Source organism: Fukomys damarensis, unplaced genomic scaffold, assembly GCF_012274545.1.
Source record: "Fukomys damarensis isolate Sample0158 unplaced genomic scaffold, DMR_v1.0_HiC HiC_scaffold_29, whole genome shotgun sequence".
NCBI lineage: Eukaryota > Metazoa > Chordata > Mammalia > Rodentia > Bathyergidae > Fukomys > Fukomys damarensis.
This window is the reverse complement of record NW_022900941.1, coordinates 5,409,158-5,426,505: the sequence shown is the minus strand read 5'-3', so window position 1 is coordinate 5,426,505 and position 17,348 is coordinate 5,409,158. Positions and strand designations below refer to the sequence as shown.

At 38.7% G+C, this 17,348-nt stretch overlaps 1 protein-coding gene across 2 annotated transcripts in view; it reads left to right on the top strand.

The window, feature by feature from the left end:
- Cntnap5 (contactin associated protein family member 5) overlaps positions 1-17,348 on the top strand; it is an 801,158-nt gene that overhangs the window by 179,495 nt on the left and 604,315 nt on the right. For both annotated transcript variants that reach the window (XM_010637689.2, XM_010637692.2), the window contains exon 2: positions 8,343-8,447. In XM_010637689.2, the coding sequence (XP_010635991.1) occupies positions 8,343-8,447 (105 nt within the window). The remainder of the gene's footprint in view (positions 1-8,342; positions 8,448-17,348) is intronic.

Sequence of the window (17,348 nt, the reverse complement as noted above, 5' to 3'; positions counted from 1 at the left end):
CTCTCTCTCTCTCTCTCTCTCTCTCTCTCTTCCTTTCTTCTTTCTGTACATGTTTGCAGTACATAATGATTACTACATTAACTGTAAGGGATTGCTACGTGTAAAAAACACATTTCATTTTTTTGCCCTTTCCTCTACCCTACTTTCATTTCTCCTGTATCAGAATAATTTGCTAAAGGTAAATATCATATATACAGATGAATAACCAGACTAATAGGTCAAAGAACATAAAAAACATGTAAAGCAATTGTACAAGTCAAGGTACACTTTTAGAGACATTATCCACACTGGATTATATTACTTTTATTTGAACTCTCTCTTTTCCTGTTGTGTCTTTTATTTCATACTTTATAGATACAGGAGAGTAAGCCTTTCACATGAGAGAAACCGTGTGATGCTTAGACTCGTGTGTCTGAGTTCCTTCACTTCTTGGGTCTAAAGGTGTTGCATGCAGCTCTCGTAAGGAGGGAGGGTTGTAACTCCTTCAGGCTTTCCCTGATATCCAAAAAGCTTGGGTAGACTCCCAGAGGCGTCTAGTTGACCCCTAAGCAGGACTGACCCATCTTCTGGATGCCTGCTGTTACTCCATCTGCTCCTCACCGATCATTGTCGCAGGCACAGAGTGTTTCACCTCAGCCGTACTTGAGGGATCGGCTGCAATGTTCTCACTCTCTCGGAAGCCTGATAGAAGCCCTCACATCCAGTATGTGCTCAGTCAAAGCGAGAGGATGGAACCAGTGAGTAGTAACGCTTGCACTTTGTGGCTGAGCATCTGGGGATACAAAAAGGCAAAATGAGACCACATTCACAGTGAAGATACAAAGGGGCCCAAGGGCTCCTGGATATTAGGCTTACATTTTTTATTTGGCTTAACTTCCTTGAGATTTTGTGCATGTAATTGTTCATAAATGAAAGCATGGGAGCTTCTTGGCTTTAAGTTTGAACACAAGGTTTTATGCATGCATTGTAACTTTCTTTATGCTTAAGTAGGTATTTGGTTTCTTGGGCTCGGGGGTCTATGTCTTTGCCCTTATTCTGCCTTCTCACAATAAAGAGCCTAGCCATGAGCATCCACCACATGATCAAAAAACAGTCTTCCAACAATCTGGAGACAGGTGTCAGGGCAGAGAAGCTTTGACCTTCTCTTCGTGACTCATGGCAGAGAGCTATTGTTGCTGGGTCTGCTCATTGTGAAGTAATTTATCTTTGCAGTTTCATGGTGGAGAAGGCAGGTGGAGTCCGATTCAAGAATGACTTCGCACTCTTTATTTTTGATGTTTGCTAAGTAAAATTATAGGTGACAAGGGGAAAAATAAATGAAGCTAAAAGCATGAGTTATCACTGCTAAACACTGTTGTAGGCACTCACCGAAATGTGTGCTTTATGTCTTTTAAACAAAGTAGGCCATTAAGTGTACAATGCTAAGAGGAATTTTATCTCACCTATAAATACAAGTGAACATTTGAAGCTCCAAATCCTCAAATGCAGACAATTTACTGTGGTAATCAAAGCCATATACACAATTTCACTTCAGTACCATATGTAACTCTACTAGTATTTTAACAATAATGAATAAAAATCTATTTTGGCAACAAAAATGTTACTTATGGTAGAATCACCTTTAAAGTCAATAATAATTTCTATGAAGCTCTGTAAATATCATATTTATGCAGAATTCTTTTTTTTGTATCTCTACCTTCTAATTAATGTGAAAGAAGACCTTTACCATTGAACATTACACATATATTTAAAGGACAAACTATCCCTACTTCCTCAGCTTGAAAATGTGAAACAAAGGCTTTGTATAGGCAGGAAAATATCCATAAGCAAACCCACGTTTCTTTTTTCTCTTCTTACCTTTTTTCTTTTGTCATTCCATGTTTTGCTTGTTTATCTTTGAATAAAAGGGGTTAGGAAAAGTTGTGGGAGCAAGAAAGAAGGAAAGAAAGGAGATTCAAATGTCTATTTATTTCCTCTTATCCAGGAATGAGACTATTTATTTCCTTTTGTAAAATAAAGAAAGACGGGGGAGGATAATGAGATAACAGGAGTCACCCATAAAAACAGTTACCAGAAAGAATGATGGGACTCATAGTCATCAGCCTTCTGTCACGGTGGCAACCCGAGTGTCTTTGTAGTCACCAGTGCAAAGTGCACAGAGACGTTCTGGTCCAGGCTTGTCCTGTAGTAGGTGGTCCTGTCTCCTCCCTAAGCCTTCATCCCATCATTTGTAAAGCAAAAGGCTTGAATACCACAATTTCAGAAATTCATTCCAGTTCTGATTCTTAGCATTCTATGAACATAAAGTTATTTGCAATCAGACCTGGAATTACATAAGCAGTAATGAGCTAAAGACCTAGAGGTGCCTCAGTCAAACCCACAAGTATGGGTTCTCATCTGTACAAGGATGCAGTGCAGCATCAGTGGCTTTACAGTGAAATGACGCCATAGTTATTTGTTGAAGGAAAATGAAGAATCATGCATCAGATTTAAATAAAAGATGTCATTTTTAAAATAACCTTTTAACTTTACCTGCATTTGGGGAGAAAAAGGTTCACTAAAGGAAGGTTTCAAGAGCTCTTTTTGAGAATATTTTTCTATGCCAATGCATTCATGACATTTGGCTCATTCTTGGAAACAATTCTCTGGAAAGTCAGTAAGGTCTATCTTGGGTGGTCCCAGTGGAAGTGGATATGAGAAACGATTGATGTTTTGTCTCTCTCAATATTTTTCCCTAACCTTCAAAAATCTTCCACTGGATCTTGGTTTCTTCGTTTGTTCTTCTTCTTGCTACATTAAACACTGATGAATGTACACACACGCACACACACACGCACACACACTTCTGGAGGAAGCAGAAGGTGCATTTAGTGAGGTGCCAACACATTGTCAGAAGGCTGAATGCAAGTGGAGCCTAAAATCCAATGACACGGTGGGGGTTCTTTAAGGGATGTTGCCGGGCAGGTGGAATAGGTGGAGCTTCCTTTCCGTACTTCCGGGACCCGTGCTCCACGTGCAGTCCAGGCTGCACACCCTCAGAGGCAGCATGACTCTGCCATCCCTCAGCTCCTTCACTCCTTCTGCTTTATCTTCTGCTCCTAATCTGGCCCACTGCAAGGCCCCAGGAGAGCTTTGTTGTTGTTGTTTGTTTGGACACCAATCCCTGGGCATATTTCATGGCACAGAAATGAGATCCCAGAAATAAAACTGTTAAAATAGTTCTCTCAATTGCAATAAGATATTACTGATGATTCATAAATAGCTTCCTGGACTCATTTTGGGTTTCATACTTTCCAAGCAGAGCTGCCCACTGTCCATTTTTATTCCATCCTTAAAATAATTGTATGGCTAGATATAGCAAAATTCTTTATTCTGTGGACCATTGAAATAAAGCTTAGTTCACTTGAATGTTTTATCTCAAGTTGCCGAGGCAAGAGAAGAAACGGAGCTAGGGATCAGGATATCGTAAGTGTAGGTCTCTACTCCAGGATACAATAAATCATGAAACAAAGCAAAATAAAAATAAACTGTTATCCAGGCATGGTGGTGCACACCTATAATTTCAGTATTTTGAGAGGTTGAGACAGGAGAATGACAAGATTAAGACGAGCCTGGGAAACTCATCAATTTAGGGAAAAACAGGGCAGGGGATATAGCTCATTTCAAAGTATCTGGGTTCAATTTTAGTATCCTAATTCCCAAATAAACCTAGTTATTTTTCTCATGTATCTGGGTCATTTCCCCTCTGCTTTATGAATGAGAAACATGTCTGCAATCATACCTGCTTTTGGAGTTAGCAGTCTTATATGGCGAACTCTTAAATCCCCGCGGCCAGGGATAATTTGAGAAAGGGCCTGATCTGTTCGATTTTTAAGTGAAAGTGTCACCATTGTTCATGTGATGTGCACATGACAGAGGAATTTAATTCTTGTTCTAGAGAGAGAGGGTGATAGCCACTCTTCTGCCTGATGTGGAAGTTTTCCATACCCGTCGATTTGAGGAGCAGATCAGAAGTTCAGATAGGCTCTCCAAAGGCCCCTCTTGAAACACACAGAATCTCCAAAGATAGGAATCACTCAAAAATCTCCTCTGAGCCTTTGCCATGAACACAGATCTTTTTTTTTTTTTTTTTTTACAAATTTGTGATTTTACCAAGCTGGAAGCTTAAGTACAGAAGCAGAGGTACAAGGCAGGTAGGGTCCAGAGGAGGAGACAGGGATGGGATCCCAGCAGCCGTCTGTGATCCCCGGGCTCTGGCCGCTCTCTGTCACCAACACCACTGCTGGAGGGGCAGAGGCAGGCGCCGAAGGAGAAGGTGTGGGTCTGTGGCCTGGACGTGTACACCCTGAGGAACCCATTTTGTGGCTGCACTGTAAGCTTGTCCCCTGATATATTTCCTTACAGTCTAAAGTTTCTGAGGTCTGAGAGTCTTTCTTACTCAAATCTACCCCTAACATCTCTCCTTTGAAAATCACAAAATAGGACTTTATAAATATTTGGACTGACTTAATTTTAAATGATGTAAATTCTGTTTCTATTATTCCATAGTTATTTTTAACAATTAACATATTTGACCCCAAAGAGTACTTTAATAAAAGAACAATTTGAATTCTGGGGTTGTTTCGTGAGCAATATATGACCCAAGGCAACTTGAAATTTCTACATGTGTGCAGTCAACCTGCTACAGCACAACATATATGCTGTAAAAATAACTGGTTAAGACCCAGGCATGGTGTCACATGACCGTAATCCCAGCACTCGGGAGGCTGAGGCAGGAGGATTGCTGTGAGCCTGGGCTATATAGTGAGTTTCAGGGCAGTCTCAACTACATAGTGAGACCCTGTCTCAAAAAAAAAAAGAAAAACTGGTTAAACAGATAATAAGAAGTTTATATAAGCAAGGGATTTGGGAAAATAGGCCTAAGGAGACATTCACAGATATCACCAACACACCTAGAAATACCTTAAGGATTTAATAAAAATGATAATATCATGGTATACATGTTAAACATTAAGAAATGTATATGTAGCATAATAAACATAGTTCTTAGCCTTGAAATTATTTGTATTTTAGTGGACCTGACTGCTAGGAAGGCTAAGAGTTATTGTGAGGTGATGGAGAGGTTTTGAAAAGGGCAGATGGATATAACCGCAAATTTTGATATTGATGACTCCGTGTGTGTGTGGTGTGCGCATGTACTCACATTTTGAATAGTCCTGTCGGTTTCATTTTTCCACACTTGTGTTTCTTGATAATGAAGGAGTCATAAGCAAATTTAAGATCAGCATCATGCTCCAACTACTTCCCGAAGTCAAAAGAATAACAAATGTATGTTTTCAAACAAATGCTTTGAAGAGTGTGTGTGTGTGTGTGTGTGTGTGTGTGTGTGTGTGCTGCTCCCTTCACCTTGCTATGACAAGTGTATAAATGACACATCTCTGCGTTCTTTTTACAGATTAGCCATAACTACCAAGGTGCTTTTCCTGTGATTTTTATATTATTCTTCTTTGGTGAAGATGTGGCTCTGTTTGGTGTTTGTCAAATGCCTCAGAACATTTTTTCCAACATTTGTGTTTGAGAGAAACTGGAAATACAGTTTGCCAGTTGATTTTCTAACACTCTTAACACACAAGAATTTAATCCTTATGTGTCTAATTAATTTCCCTGCAATTAGCTGAATACAGCTCAGAACTTCCTGGATAAACAAGCATGATACTATGTAAATATTCTTTTATAAAAAGTCAAAATAATTATTCCTGAGATCCTTTACTACATTAAATTTGCCTTCAAACTGAGCATCACATTTCACATGTATTTTGAATGAAGTGTATCTAAATTTTATGAGGTCATTTGTCAATGTCTTGCAAGATCAATTTTGTACAAAATGAAAAAAATAGGAAAACAATTTGAGTACTATGGGGTTGATTAACTGATTGATTCATTGATCCTTTCTTTGCTTATTTCCTTCTCTTGTGACTCACCATCTCATTCTTTCAAGAAACCTTTATTCAAGAAATATCACGCCCATAGTGTTTTCTAGGGGACAACAAGATAGCCTCTTGGTGAGAGATACAGACTAGTAAATGAATTAGTACAGAACATTATGGTGACCAATGTCTTCATCTACTGTGTGCTATTATAACAGAATACCTGAGAGTGAGTTACTTAGATTGAACAGATATTTATTGGTTCACGTTTCTGAGGACTGGGAAGTTAAATATCAATGTTCCAGCATCTAGGAAGTGTATATTTGTGGTGTCCTTACATGCCAGAAGACAAGAAGGGTGAGACTACACTCCCGAGAGGCCTTTTATTTTTTTTTAATTTTTTTCAGCTTTAATTGAGTTTATTGGTACATTTTAGGGATACAGTACAGTTACATTCATTGTTGGGATCTTGTACCTCTACATGACAAGTCTTGATTCTCATTTTTTCCCCTTTTCCCTGTCCTCCCTTCACCCCCTCCTCCCCTCCCCATCTACAAACACTTTATTTCCATCTTTTCATTCTCTCACATTTTTTTCTTTTCCCATTTTACTCTTCCCCTACCCATCCCACCTTCCCTACACCTTTAGCTCCTTTCTTCACATTTCTAAATGTTAATAATCTTATTAGAATCTTATGCATTGTTGCAGATTATTCACACCAGGGAAATTATTCGGTATTTACACATGTGTGACTTATTTATTTCACTTAGGAGTATATCTTCAATATGTATCCATTTTCCTATGAATGCATCTATTTTCTTGTTCTTTATGGCTGAGTAATATTCCATTTTATAGAAAAACCACATCTTCTTTATCCAGTTTCCAATGGATGGGCAAATGGGCTGTTTCCAATATTTAGCTATTACAGACTGTGCCGCTATAAATATGGGTGCACATATTTCTCTGTGATATGATTCTTTTAGTTCTTTTGGAAAGATACCCAGCAGAGGGATGGCTGAACAAATCCTCAGTAGCACGGGAACTAGCAGATAGAATCAACAACTGGAATCTCATCTTACTAAAAAGCTTCTGTACTTCAAAAGAAACCATCAGCATAACTAAGAGACAATCTATAATGTGGGAAAAAATTTTTACCAGCTGTTCCTCAGACAAAGGACTATTATCAAGGATGTATAAAGAACTCAAAACAATCACTCCCCCCAAATATAAAGACCCAATTCAAAAATGGGCATCTGAAATGAACAGACATTTCTCACAAAGAAGTTACACTGAGATTCCACCTCACCCCACAAAGAATGGCTGCTATCAAGAAATCACACAATAACAAATGTTGGCGGGGTTGTGGGGAGAAAGGAACCCTTCTCCATTGTTGGTGGGCATGCAGACTGGTGCAACCACTATGGAAATCAATATGGAGATACCTCAAAGAGTTTGGACTGGAGGTTCCATTTGACCCGAGAGGCCTTTTATTAAGCGCTCCATCAGCCTATGATGGTGTAGCTCTCCGGGCTTAACCACCTCTTCAATATCTGACCTCTTAGTACTGTTACAGTGGAGTTAGATCTTCAACATGAGGTCTGGAGAGTGTGAAAATTCCAATTAAACACCAGTATGCTGAGAGTGAAGTCCATGCTCTACAAGAACCGATTGGTCCCAACATTAATGCCAACCTGGAGAAACATAACTGTGTTGTCAAGACCACCTCTTTGCCTGTGGTTCTGCCCTGTCTCACATTAAGACATTATCAGATAAGGTTTAGAAGGTATATTTGTCACATTTAAGCACAGCTGAAAGTGTAGCTACTGAGGTGACTGTCATATTTGAGATTGTTCAAAATCTGAGACTATTATCGTTTCCTTCATGGACTATAAATGAGCTATTAGAATAAGTAACATATTTTCCAGTGATTTTTCACACAACCAAGAATAAATTAGTCAAAATTATCCTCTTCTTCTACATATAATTATTCAGGGGTCTTCGTGACAGAAGATGGGAGAGAGTTAAACAAGGTTCCCCTCTTCAGTGGCCTCCCTTCTTCTAGAATTAACACAATAGCCATGATTTAAGGCCTTGCATAAATTGCCATTTAAAGGCATGGATGGTAGCTGAATATACGAGTCTCATAAAAGTTGAGAATTATGGCTATGCCAGTTTCTATCGTTGTGACATTGGACAAACTCCTGGACTCCTCTTCTCTCCTTCTGTGAAAAGAAGTTTTTCTTGTCCACTGGGGCTGTTGTAAGAGGTAGATGCAGGATATAAGAAAAAAGTACTATAAACTTTAGAGCAAGTGCTTAAAAAATGATGGTAAATAACATCATGTTATCTCTCTTTATGGAAAGGCTTGGCTAACAGATTCTGCCTTCTCTTTCTGTCTCCTTCCTAACACTGTAGACAACTGTGATGATCCACTGGCATCACTGCTGTCTCCGATGGCTTTCTGCAGCTCCTCAGACCTCACTGGTACTCCCAGCCCCGCTCAGCTCCACTGGAGAGTTGGTAAGTAGAGTGATCAAACTTCAACAGACAAGTACAAGATAAGGACACGGTGAATCCTTGGGAAGAGTTTTTTCCATCTGCTGGGATCCTGTCCAAAGGTAGAGTTCAGGAAAAGACATGGGAGGAGATGGGTAGAGTGTAATGTAACCATACATCTAAACACATGACGATCACTCACATATCTGACCGGTGTTCCTCCAAATGCAGAATTCATTTGGATTTATCACAAGAGGCCTTTGTGAACATCGCTATTTAAAATGCATTCTATGTATTTTCACATTTCGTGTACACAGCATCAATAGTATCAGAAGGATATTATTATGGTTTGTTTATAAAAGATAAAGTTCATTAAAGTTTTTCAATAACCTTAAAGTAACTACAACATTAATATTGCTGTTTAAAAACAAACTGAGGCTGGAGGTTTAGCTCAGTGGTTCCACTGCCTGCCTCACAAACACAAGGACCCAAGTTCAATCCCCAGTACAAAAAAAAAAAGAAAGAAAGAAAGAAAGAAATAAAAATAAAAACAAACTGAAGCACACAATTAATAAAAGCAAGATTATAAATCATCTACAATCTTACTGACTACACACACCTGGAGTTAAAAGCTTAGTATCTCTACAATATGTGAAAATTGGTGTATATACTCTCAGTGTTCCATTTTAACAAATGGATTCTCTACTATGACTGAAAGAGGGGTACAGTACAAAAGCAGAGAGCCTTAGAAACTAAGCAACCAGCATTCAAATGCTGGCTACAACACTGCCAGGCTCTGTGAGTTTCTGTAAGTCACTTAGCTTCCCCTGTCTTCGTTTTTTATCATTGAAGTAGTGCTGCACGCTCACCTGGCCGTGTTATTTGCAGAGAGAGACAGTGGTATTTGCAGTGAGCAGACAGAGTCGCAGAGTTAAGGTGCCGGGCCTACAGCTCATGCTCTGGCACAGCACCCATGCTGCAGACAGTCTCCCCACCGTTCACCGGAGCCCTGCCCTGTCCTCTTGGGAAAGTGGGCTCAGGCTCCAGGGTTCTCATTTCAGGGCTGCACACTTGAGTTACTGGAGAGCTTCATGGGAGCACCGCCTGAGCCCTTCTGCCACATGTTCTCAATCATATGGGTTGAAACTTAATAAGGATATGGATCAAGTGAATAAATAAAAGCTTTCTGGGTGATTTGAAAATGCAAGAAGAGTTGGAAACCACAAAATTGGATGAATTCTTGAATAGCATATCCTTCTGTGACTATTCACTGAGCACCTGCTATGTGGTAGGCACCATGCCAGATCCCTGACACGCAAAGGACAAGCATAGGTCCACTCTTTATAAGGAGCACACAGAAATAGTGCAGATTGCTTTAAAGTCCAATTTGTGATAGTAGTTAAGGACTAGCACTGTTTATTAGTGCTAATATTGATATAATTACTTTGCTTTGTATGGATACTACCTGTGGCCATACATATAAGTGTGTGTAAAAAGTGAACCATACATATATTTCAGAGTACAGAATAGGACATATCTATATATAGAAAGAGATTTAAGTATATACAAGCAGTTGAATAGCTAGAGAGCAAGAGTCACATTAGAGGGTGGATATACATATATAGAATGAATCTTCTACACACATATATTATACACAGTAATATATATATATATATGTATATATGAACAGTAATAACTTGTTTGTGAACAACTTAGTTAAAAAACAGAAGCATTCAGCAACATTTTGTTTCCATTTTTAAACTCCGCATTGGGTGACAAACACAAGTACAGCCATCTTCCCCACACAAACACAAACACAGCCAACTTCCCCCAAGTCATAACAAAATTAAGCACGTAAACTGAGGTACCACTCTATATAATACATGCATGTACATAATATATATATATTTTTTCCCTCAATATCTCAGTATCCATGGGGTATATATTTGTGCATATTTTTCTATTACCCCTATGAGTACCTGAACACATAGGTGCACAAGTCCCTTTTGTCAAATGATACAGCGCTCTCTATAGCCTATATACTTTGTCTCATCTATGTTAAACCTCCTCTGGGTTGTTTATGCTACCTACTACAGTGTAAATGTCATCTAAATAAATAGTGGTTGTAATACATTCTTTAGGGAATCATAAATGATAAGGGGAAAAGTTTGTATGTGTTCAGTTCATAAGCAAAGTTTTAAAATATTTTCTATCTTTATTTGATTGAGTATACAGATGTAGTACCTGAAAATACAAAGGTTGTACCATGTATGTATATGTGAGGGATAAAGTAAGTTATAGTGTTTATAAAACATGTAAGCTGTATAAAGATATAGAACATATACATCATTGACAATACGGATATTATAATAAAACATAAAAATAATTCTGTTAATTTTAGTTATAAATTTTGTCATATGTCTGGATAGGCAAATGAAAAATTAGTAAATCAAAGAGAAAAACTATAGCTTTAACTGATAGGGAAAATATGAGTAGAGCCTCTGTTATTTTTGTCCTTCTCAAATCATACTGATGTCCTGTCTGCCGCTGTCAGGACCTTCAAGTAATTACAACCCTGAACACTCATTTTCTATGTGGATTCCTTAAATCTTCCCTTTCATTTCATGAAAGACATCAAATGTATCCTGAAGAGCAAGTTGTGCCCCCGTGTATGAAATCTAATGTATGTGTAGGTATCTGTGGAGACATTAGAGAGTGTTTCCCCTAAGGGAAGGGATTGTGTGTCTAGAAATTCCCACTCATCATCTTATGTTACCAGAATAAAACCAAAAATTATGACAACCATGCATAGGAGCTCACCATAAACCATCACTGCTCCAAGCCCTCACGTGCATCAGTTTGATCTTCCCTATAGGTATTATTATTAGCTTTGTTTCAAGAGTGATAAATGTTATACAGAGAGTGGCTGCTGCCATGCCAAACTGTAACCCAGAAAGCCTGACTTCCACACCCATGATGCTACCCACGGCCTCCAGACACTGTCCTGCCCATAAGGTGAAAATAACTTCAGGATTTTATTTTTATTCTTATTTATTTACTTATTTATCTTTTTTGTTTGTTTGTTTGAGACAGGGTCTCACTATGTAGTTGAGAGACTGACCTGGAACTCACTGTGTAGCCCAGGCTGGTCTCAAACTCACAGCGATCCTCCTGTCTCAGCCTCCCGAGTGCTGGGATTACAGGCGCGCCACCATTCCATCACTGCTCCAAGCCCTCACGTGCATCAGTTTGATCTTCCCTATAGGTATTATTATTAGCTTTGTTTCAAGAGTGATAAATGTTATACAGAGAGTGGCTGCTGCCATGCCAAACTGTAACCCAGAAAGCCTGACTTCCACACCCATGATGCTACCCACGGCCTCCAGACACTGTCCTGCCCATAAGGTGAAAATAACTTCAGGATTTTATTTTTATTCTTATTTATTTACTTATTTATCTTTTTTGTTTGTTTGTTTGAGACAGGGTCTCACTATGTAGTTGAGAGACTGACCTGGAACTCACTGTGTAGCCCAGGCTGGTCTCAAACTCACAGCGATCCTCCTGTCTCAGCCTCCCGAGTGCTGGGATTACAGGCTTGCGCCACCATGCCCAGTTTAACTTCAGTATTTTAGACAAGGACATCTCTGAGTTGTTTTTATTAGTTCGCCCTCCCATGGTGTTATTGGAGTATAGTAGACAAAACTATATATTTAAGGTAGACAGTGTGATGATTTGATATGCATATACTATACATTGTGAAATGATTATCACAGACAGTTTAGTTTAATACATCTATTATCTCCCAAGGTTACCTTCATGTGTACTAGGGTATGAAAACATCAGAATAAATTTCAAGTATATAACACATAGTATTAACTATATTCATGCTGTACTATCAGATCCTCACACATGGTCACACACACAACTGTCTGTTCTAAATTTTATTTACAATCTTAAAAGTTCAGAAATCAAGAAGCATATTCACTTTCTTTATTCCCAGGAATTAGTTTGAAATTAGTGGGCAGGAAATACTTGAACAAGTATATTTTTTTGCTTTTTTATCCGTGCATGTTTATAATGCATAGATTACATTTACTGCAGGGAATTGGTGCATTTATACAACATGTCTTAATTCTTTTTCATTCCCTACACCTCCTGCCCCTTCTCCCTCCCTCCATCTCGTTCCCCTTCCTATTTGAAAAAAATCTCCCTACTTCCTATTATCTAACATTTGTCTTTCTTTGCATTTATATTTTGGACTTCCTATAACCATGAAATATTTAAATTTGTATGTCTGATTTATTTCCTGCAATATTATGCTGTTAAGGTGCATCCATTTGCCTATGAATGCCTCAAGTTTATCATTTTTATGGTGGAATAGCACTTCCATTTGTATAAATACTACATTTTCCTTATCCATTCACTGATTGATTTTTGCAACACAGCTACTTTAAAATTTACTGTTACAAACTTGGGTATTCATAGGTCCTTTTCACGATGTAGCTATTTTAAGTTTTGCTGCTCTAAACATGAGTATTCGTGTATCAGTGTGTGTTCAACTTCTTCAGAAAGATACCTAGAAGGAGACTACCTGAGTCAAATGGAATTTCTAGTTTTGGATTTTGAGAAATCTCCATCTGGCTTTTCACAGTGGATGTAATAGTTTAAACTCCCACCAACAATGTAGAAAGGTTCCTATACAATTTTAAATTTGTTAAAGTCATAGCTCTCATACAAATATAGAATGAGCATATCAAAAAGTTACTCAACTCTAATAAAGAAAATGGTAAAGGTGGTTCAAGGGGTGTTTTGAAGCCCTGTGTATTCACAGGCATTTGAAGGGAAAGAAAAGACTATTAGAATTACATTATTAAGTGGATACAAAACTACTTAATGCCTGTATTAATCATGTTTTTTAGAAAAATAGAACAAATCATTCACACACACATACACACACACACACACACATAGCTGTGCAAGAGGAGATTTAATATGAAAAAGGCTCATGTGATTGTGGAAACTAGGAAGGCAACACTATGCTTTCTGCAACAAGCTAGAGACTCAGGCTGGCCAGTGGCATCCCTCTCTCTGGGATGGGAGGCCTGAGAATGTGTGGAGAAGATGGGGTAACTCTCAGTCTAAGGCCTGAGGAGCGTGCAGGGATGCAGGGTAGGAAGAAGGTTTATTCTGTGCCACGCTCAGAGCCCAAAGTGCCAGAAAGCTGCCATTCTGTCTCAGCAGACATCTGTCTTAGATGTCTTCGCTGGAAAGGAGACATCAAATTCACCTTTCCCCGGCCCTTTTATTTCACTTGGTCTGTCAAGGGACTGAATAATGCACAAGCACTCTGTGGAGGGTACATCTGCCTCACTCAGCCAGCTGATTTCAGTCTCATTAGAAACACACTTGCAGAGAGAGCCAGGAATAATGCTTTACCAGCTCTCCGGCCATTGCTTAACCTAGTCAAGTTGATTTTTGCTAAAGCTTCATTAAAGCAAACCATCACCACATCTTCCAAGATTAACTTGTGGGTTAACCCTATGTGACACATATTTATAAAAATAAAATGTAACTTACAGTATCTGAGTTCAAGTCAGCCAGAAAATAGCAAAGCCAAATGATAGGTACCTTCTTCCAGAGGGTTAAATCAGCAAGAATAAGATTAGCCAGTGGCCCAGGATGATACTGAAGAGATGCTTTGTACTTTGTTATGACTCACAAGCTTGGTTTAGGTTTTTCTTCATGTATTCCACTCATCTATTTATTTGTCACACTACTTCATGACTTCCTTCTCCTGTATGCTAGGCCACCTTCCATACACCTGTCAAAGAACTGCCTCGTGTACTCCCACAGATAAAATCCAAGTCGTAAAGGCCTTGATTTTCATTAAATTACATCTTCCTCAGTAGAATTCTGTAGCCTCTGGTGGCACGTGGACAACAGCACCACTGCTGAACACTTTCACACCAACAAACTCCCTTGTAGTGCTTGAGCATCTCTTAAAAGTGCCGAATCCCCTGGAAAGCCTACAAGCTATTAGTGCGCTTTGATCATGGATGACTAAAGGTCATTTTGCCTCCAGGATGTAGGAGAAACGCAGACATTCATCTGTCTGCTTGTATTCAGGGAGAAAGTCTGTGCAACTTATAAATATGCCATTACACAAGCAGGGATGCATTCACAAGTTGAGGGACAGAGTCTGGAAAGCCTGTCCAGTGATGTCTGATGCACTTTTATTATCCATGGGTACAGCAAGTTTAATCAACAGCAAACTAATCTTTATGTGGAAAAAAAAATAATACCCATGGAAACAGCTGCTGTCCAAATTTATTTCTGTCCAGCCAAAATCTGGCCAACTGACCCCAAATCCAGGAGGATTAGATGTTTAAAACCCCAACTTTAATAGTCTCCACATTTATCTCATCTATGGAGGGGATTTGCCAAATAGAATTTGTGTTCTTTTACTTCCGTGCTCCTTTTATCCTCTGTCTAATCTCACAAACACAAACACAAATGAAAAGCAAGAAAGAGAAATAATTACTTCTGAAAATATGACAAAATACATTAAATTGGGGGTCAGATTACCATTCACTTAGGTTGTAAAGTCAATCTATATAATTGTGGTTTAGGAATGATCTGTCTTTGTCAGTGTGATTTGTTCTGTGGCAAGATTGCTTTTGATTTGGGCATTAAGCTGGCCGAGGTTGGGGATGCACTTACTGTCAGCAGGAAACAGGAGCTAGTGGCCCAGCATCAGCAGGGAGCTATGGCTCAGACCTTGAAAATGAGGAGAAGGATTTAAGTTGCTTTAGATGATTAAAAAGGCAAATAGTACTAAACATCTTTGCCCTGATGAGAGCAAAGGCTTATATTTCCCCTTCCATCCTTTTTTTTTTCCAAATACAGTTTGCAAACAATTATGTTTACCATTTGTCCCTTGAAATTATAATCCTTTTTTGCTAGAATATTATTCTTTGAAGTGCTTGCTTGTGAAAGTGCAGACTGTATGCAAGTAGCATGACAATTCTGTTGCCATGGAGAACTTACCTCTTGTGTCAAGGCATTTTCAGCTTCCTGTGCTCATAGATGGAGGAAGAGGCTTATAGCCGTTGCTTCCCTCTGTGGGACAGATTCCTTTATAAACATGCCCAGAAATAATCCCAAAACTCCAAGGATCTATGGAGGCCTGTTGAAAGTTGCTTTTCAGTTTGGTTTTGTCAGACTCCCCGTGAGGAAATGGGATTTGGAAACTGTGAAGGAATCAGAATTCATTCCCACAATGGGCATGGCACAAGCTCTCTTGGAATTTGTTTCAGATAACCAGGTACGGCTACTAAGGATCTAATCGCCCCAAAACACTGCAATGTATGCATACTAAAGACAGCTCCAGTCTCCCATCTGGATGGAGTTAGGCAGGCATGATGTGTGCATAATTGAATTTGTCTTTAAAAAATTTCAGTTTTGCAGAAATTATTCCCTGGACTCCTTCCTCTCCCCTTGCAATGTTATTTCCCTTCTTTGTCCTGCCCTAGCTGCCCCAGGCACAGGAGGCATCAAGACAGGCTGTTCTCATCATTATTTCTGTTCTCCTTCAAGACTAGAAGTGTTTCCACCAGGGGTTTATTCAAAGTGCAAGATCTTATCTTCTACCCAGAACTGCTAGACCAGGATCCCTGCTTTAACAACTGTTTCACTGCCACATTCAAATGTAAGATGTGCTATTCCAGAGCACCTCTGTGTCTTCTGCTTCTTTGGTTCTTACTTTCATACCTTACCCTGAACCTGAGCGGTGAGGAAAGAATGAAAGTCATCAAAGTTGGCCAAGTTATTATGCATGAGAAACAGTGTTAGAAGCTTCAGCTTTATATTTTTATCATTACAGCAGTATTCTAAAATAGTTGGTACTGTATTAACTTTATTTTTAAAGATGAGGAGGCAGACTCGGAGAGGTTAAGTCTCTAGCTCAAAAATTCACAGCTAATTGTGGTAGAGCTTGGATTTACATAAGTCTGTCTACCCCATACTAACTTATATCTTTATTTATGTTGATCTGAAATTGTAATCTGAGTAAAGGTATTGTAGGCCTAAAGGTCTTTAATCCAGGTAATTTTGGCATTTCAACTAGTGTTGTCAATATTTTAACCACCAAGAGATGGAATTCTCAGACATCAAAGGAGAAAGAGCTATATGTAGATATGTGCCTTCTCAATGGTGTGAAGATCACACTGCTGCCTGATATCCCTGCTGGTAAATCGAACTTGATCTAGATATTTAGACCATGCACTAAGCATCATCTCTCATCATCTCTTATTTTAGGACAACTATAAATAACCAAGAAATGCAGAGTAGAAATCTTCTGTTGCTTATCAGGAGCCTTAGGACACTGTCTCCAGTGGAGACAAAGCCATTGTGATGATCCTGTATTAAGCTAGGCTAATTGCAAAGCAGGGCACCAATGAGGGGAGGAGATGGCTTGTGTGAATACTCCTTGTCACATGGAAAGTGATGCTTCACAGAGTCTAAGCATTCTACTTCACACAGTGGAAGTGATGAACTCATGGACTTTGCCCTTTACTTTTCTCTTCATTATGGATCATTTTCTTTGATGAAACAAGTTGACATTCCTTCTAAATAGCATTCTAATGTCTCACTTGATCCTTGGTAGAGCAGATACGCAGCATATTATTTTTATAGAAGAAAAAAAATTACTTGTCTAAAATCCTTAGGTAAAAAGTGATCCAGTTTACTCAAACATCAAATTTAGATTGAGCATTCTTTCAAACAAATTTGCTGCAAGAATCTATATTAAGTGCAGTATGCTTACCTGTACAAAAAGTGTGTTGTTTATTTCAAGAAAAGTAGTAATAACAATAATATGAGATCTTCAGTTTCCAATATTTGAAAAGTTTTTTTTTTTTTTTTTTT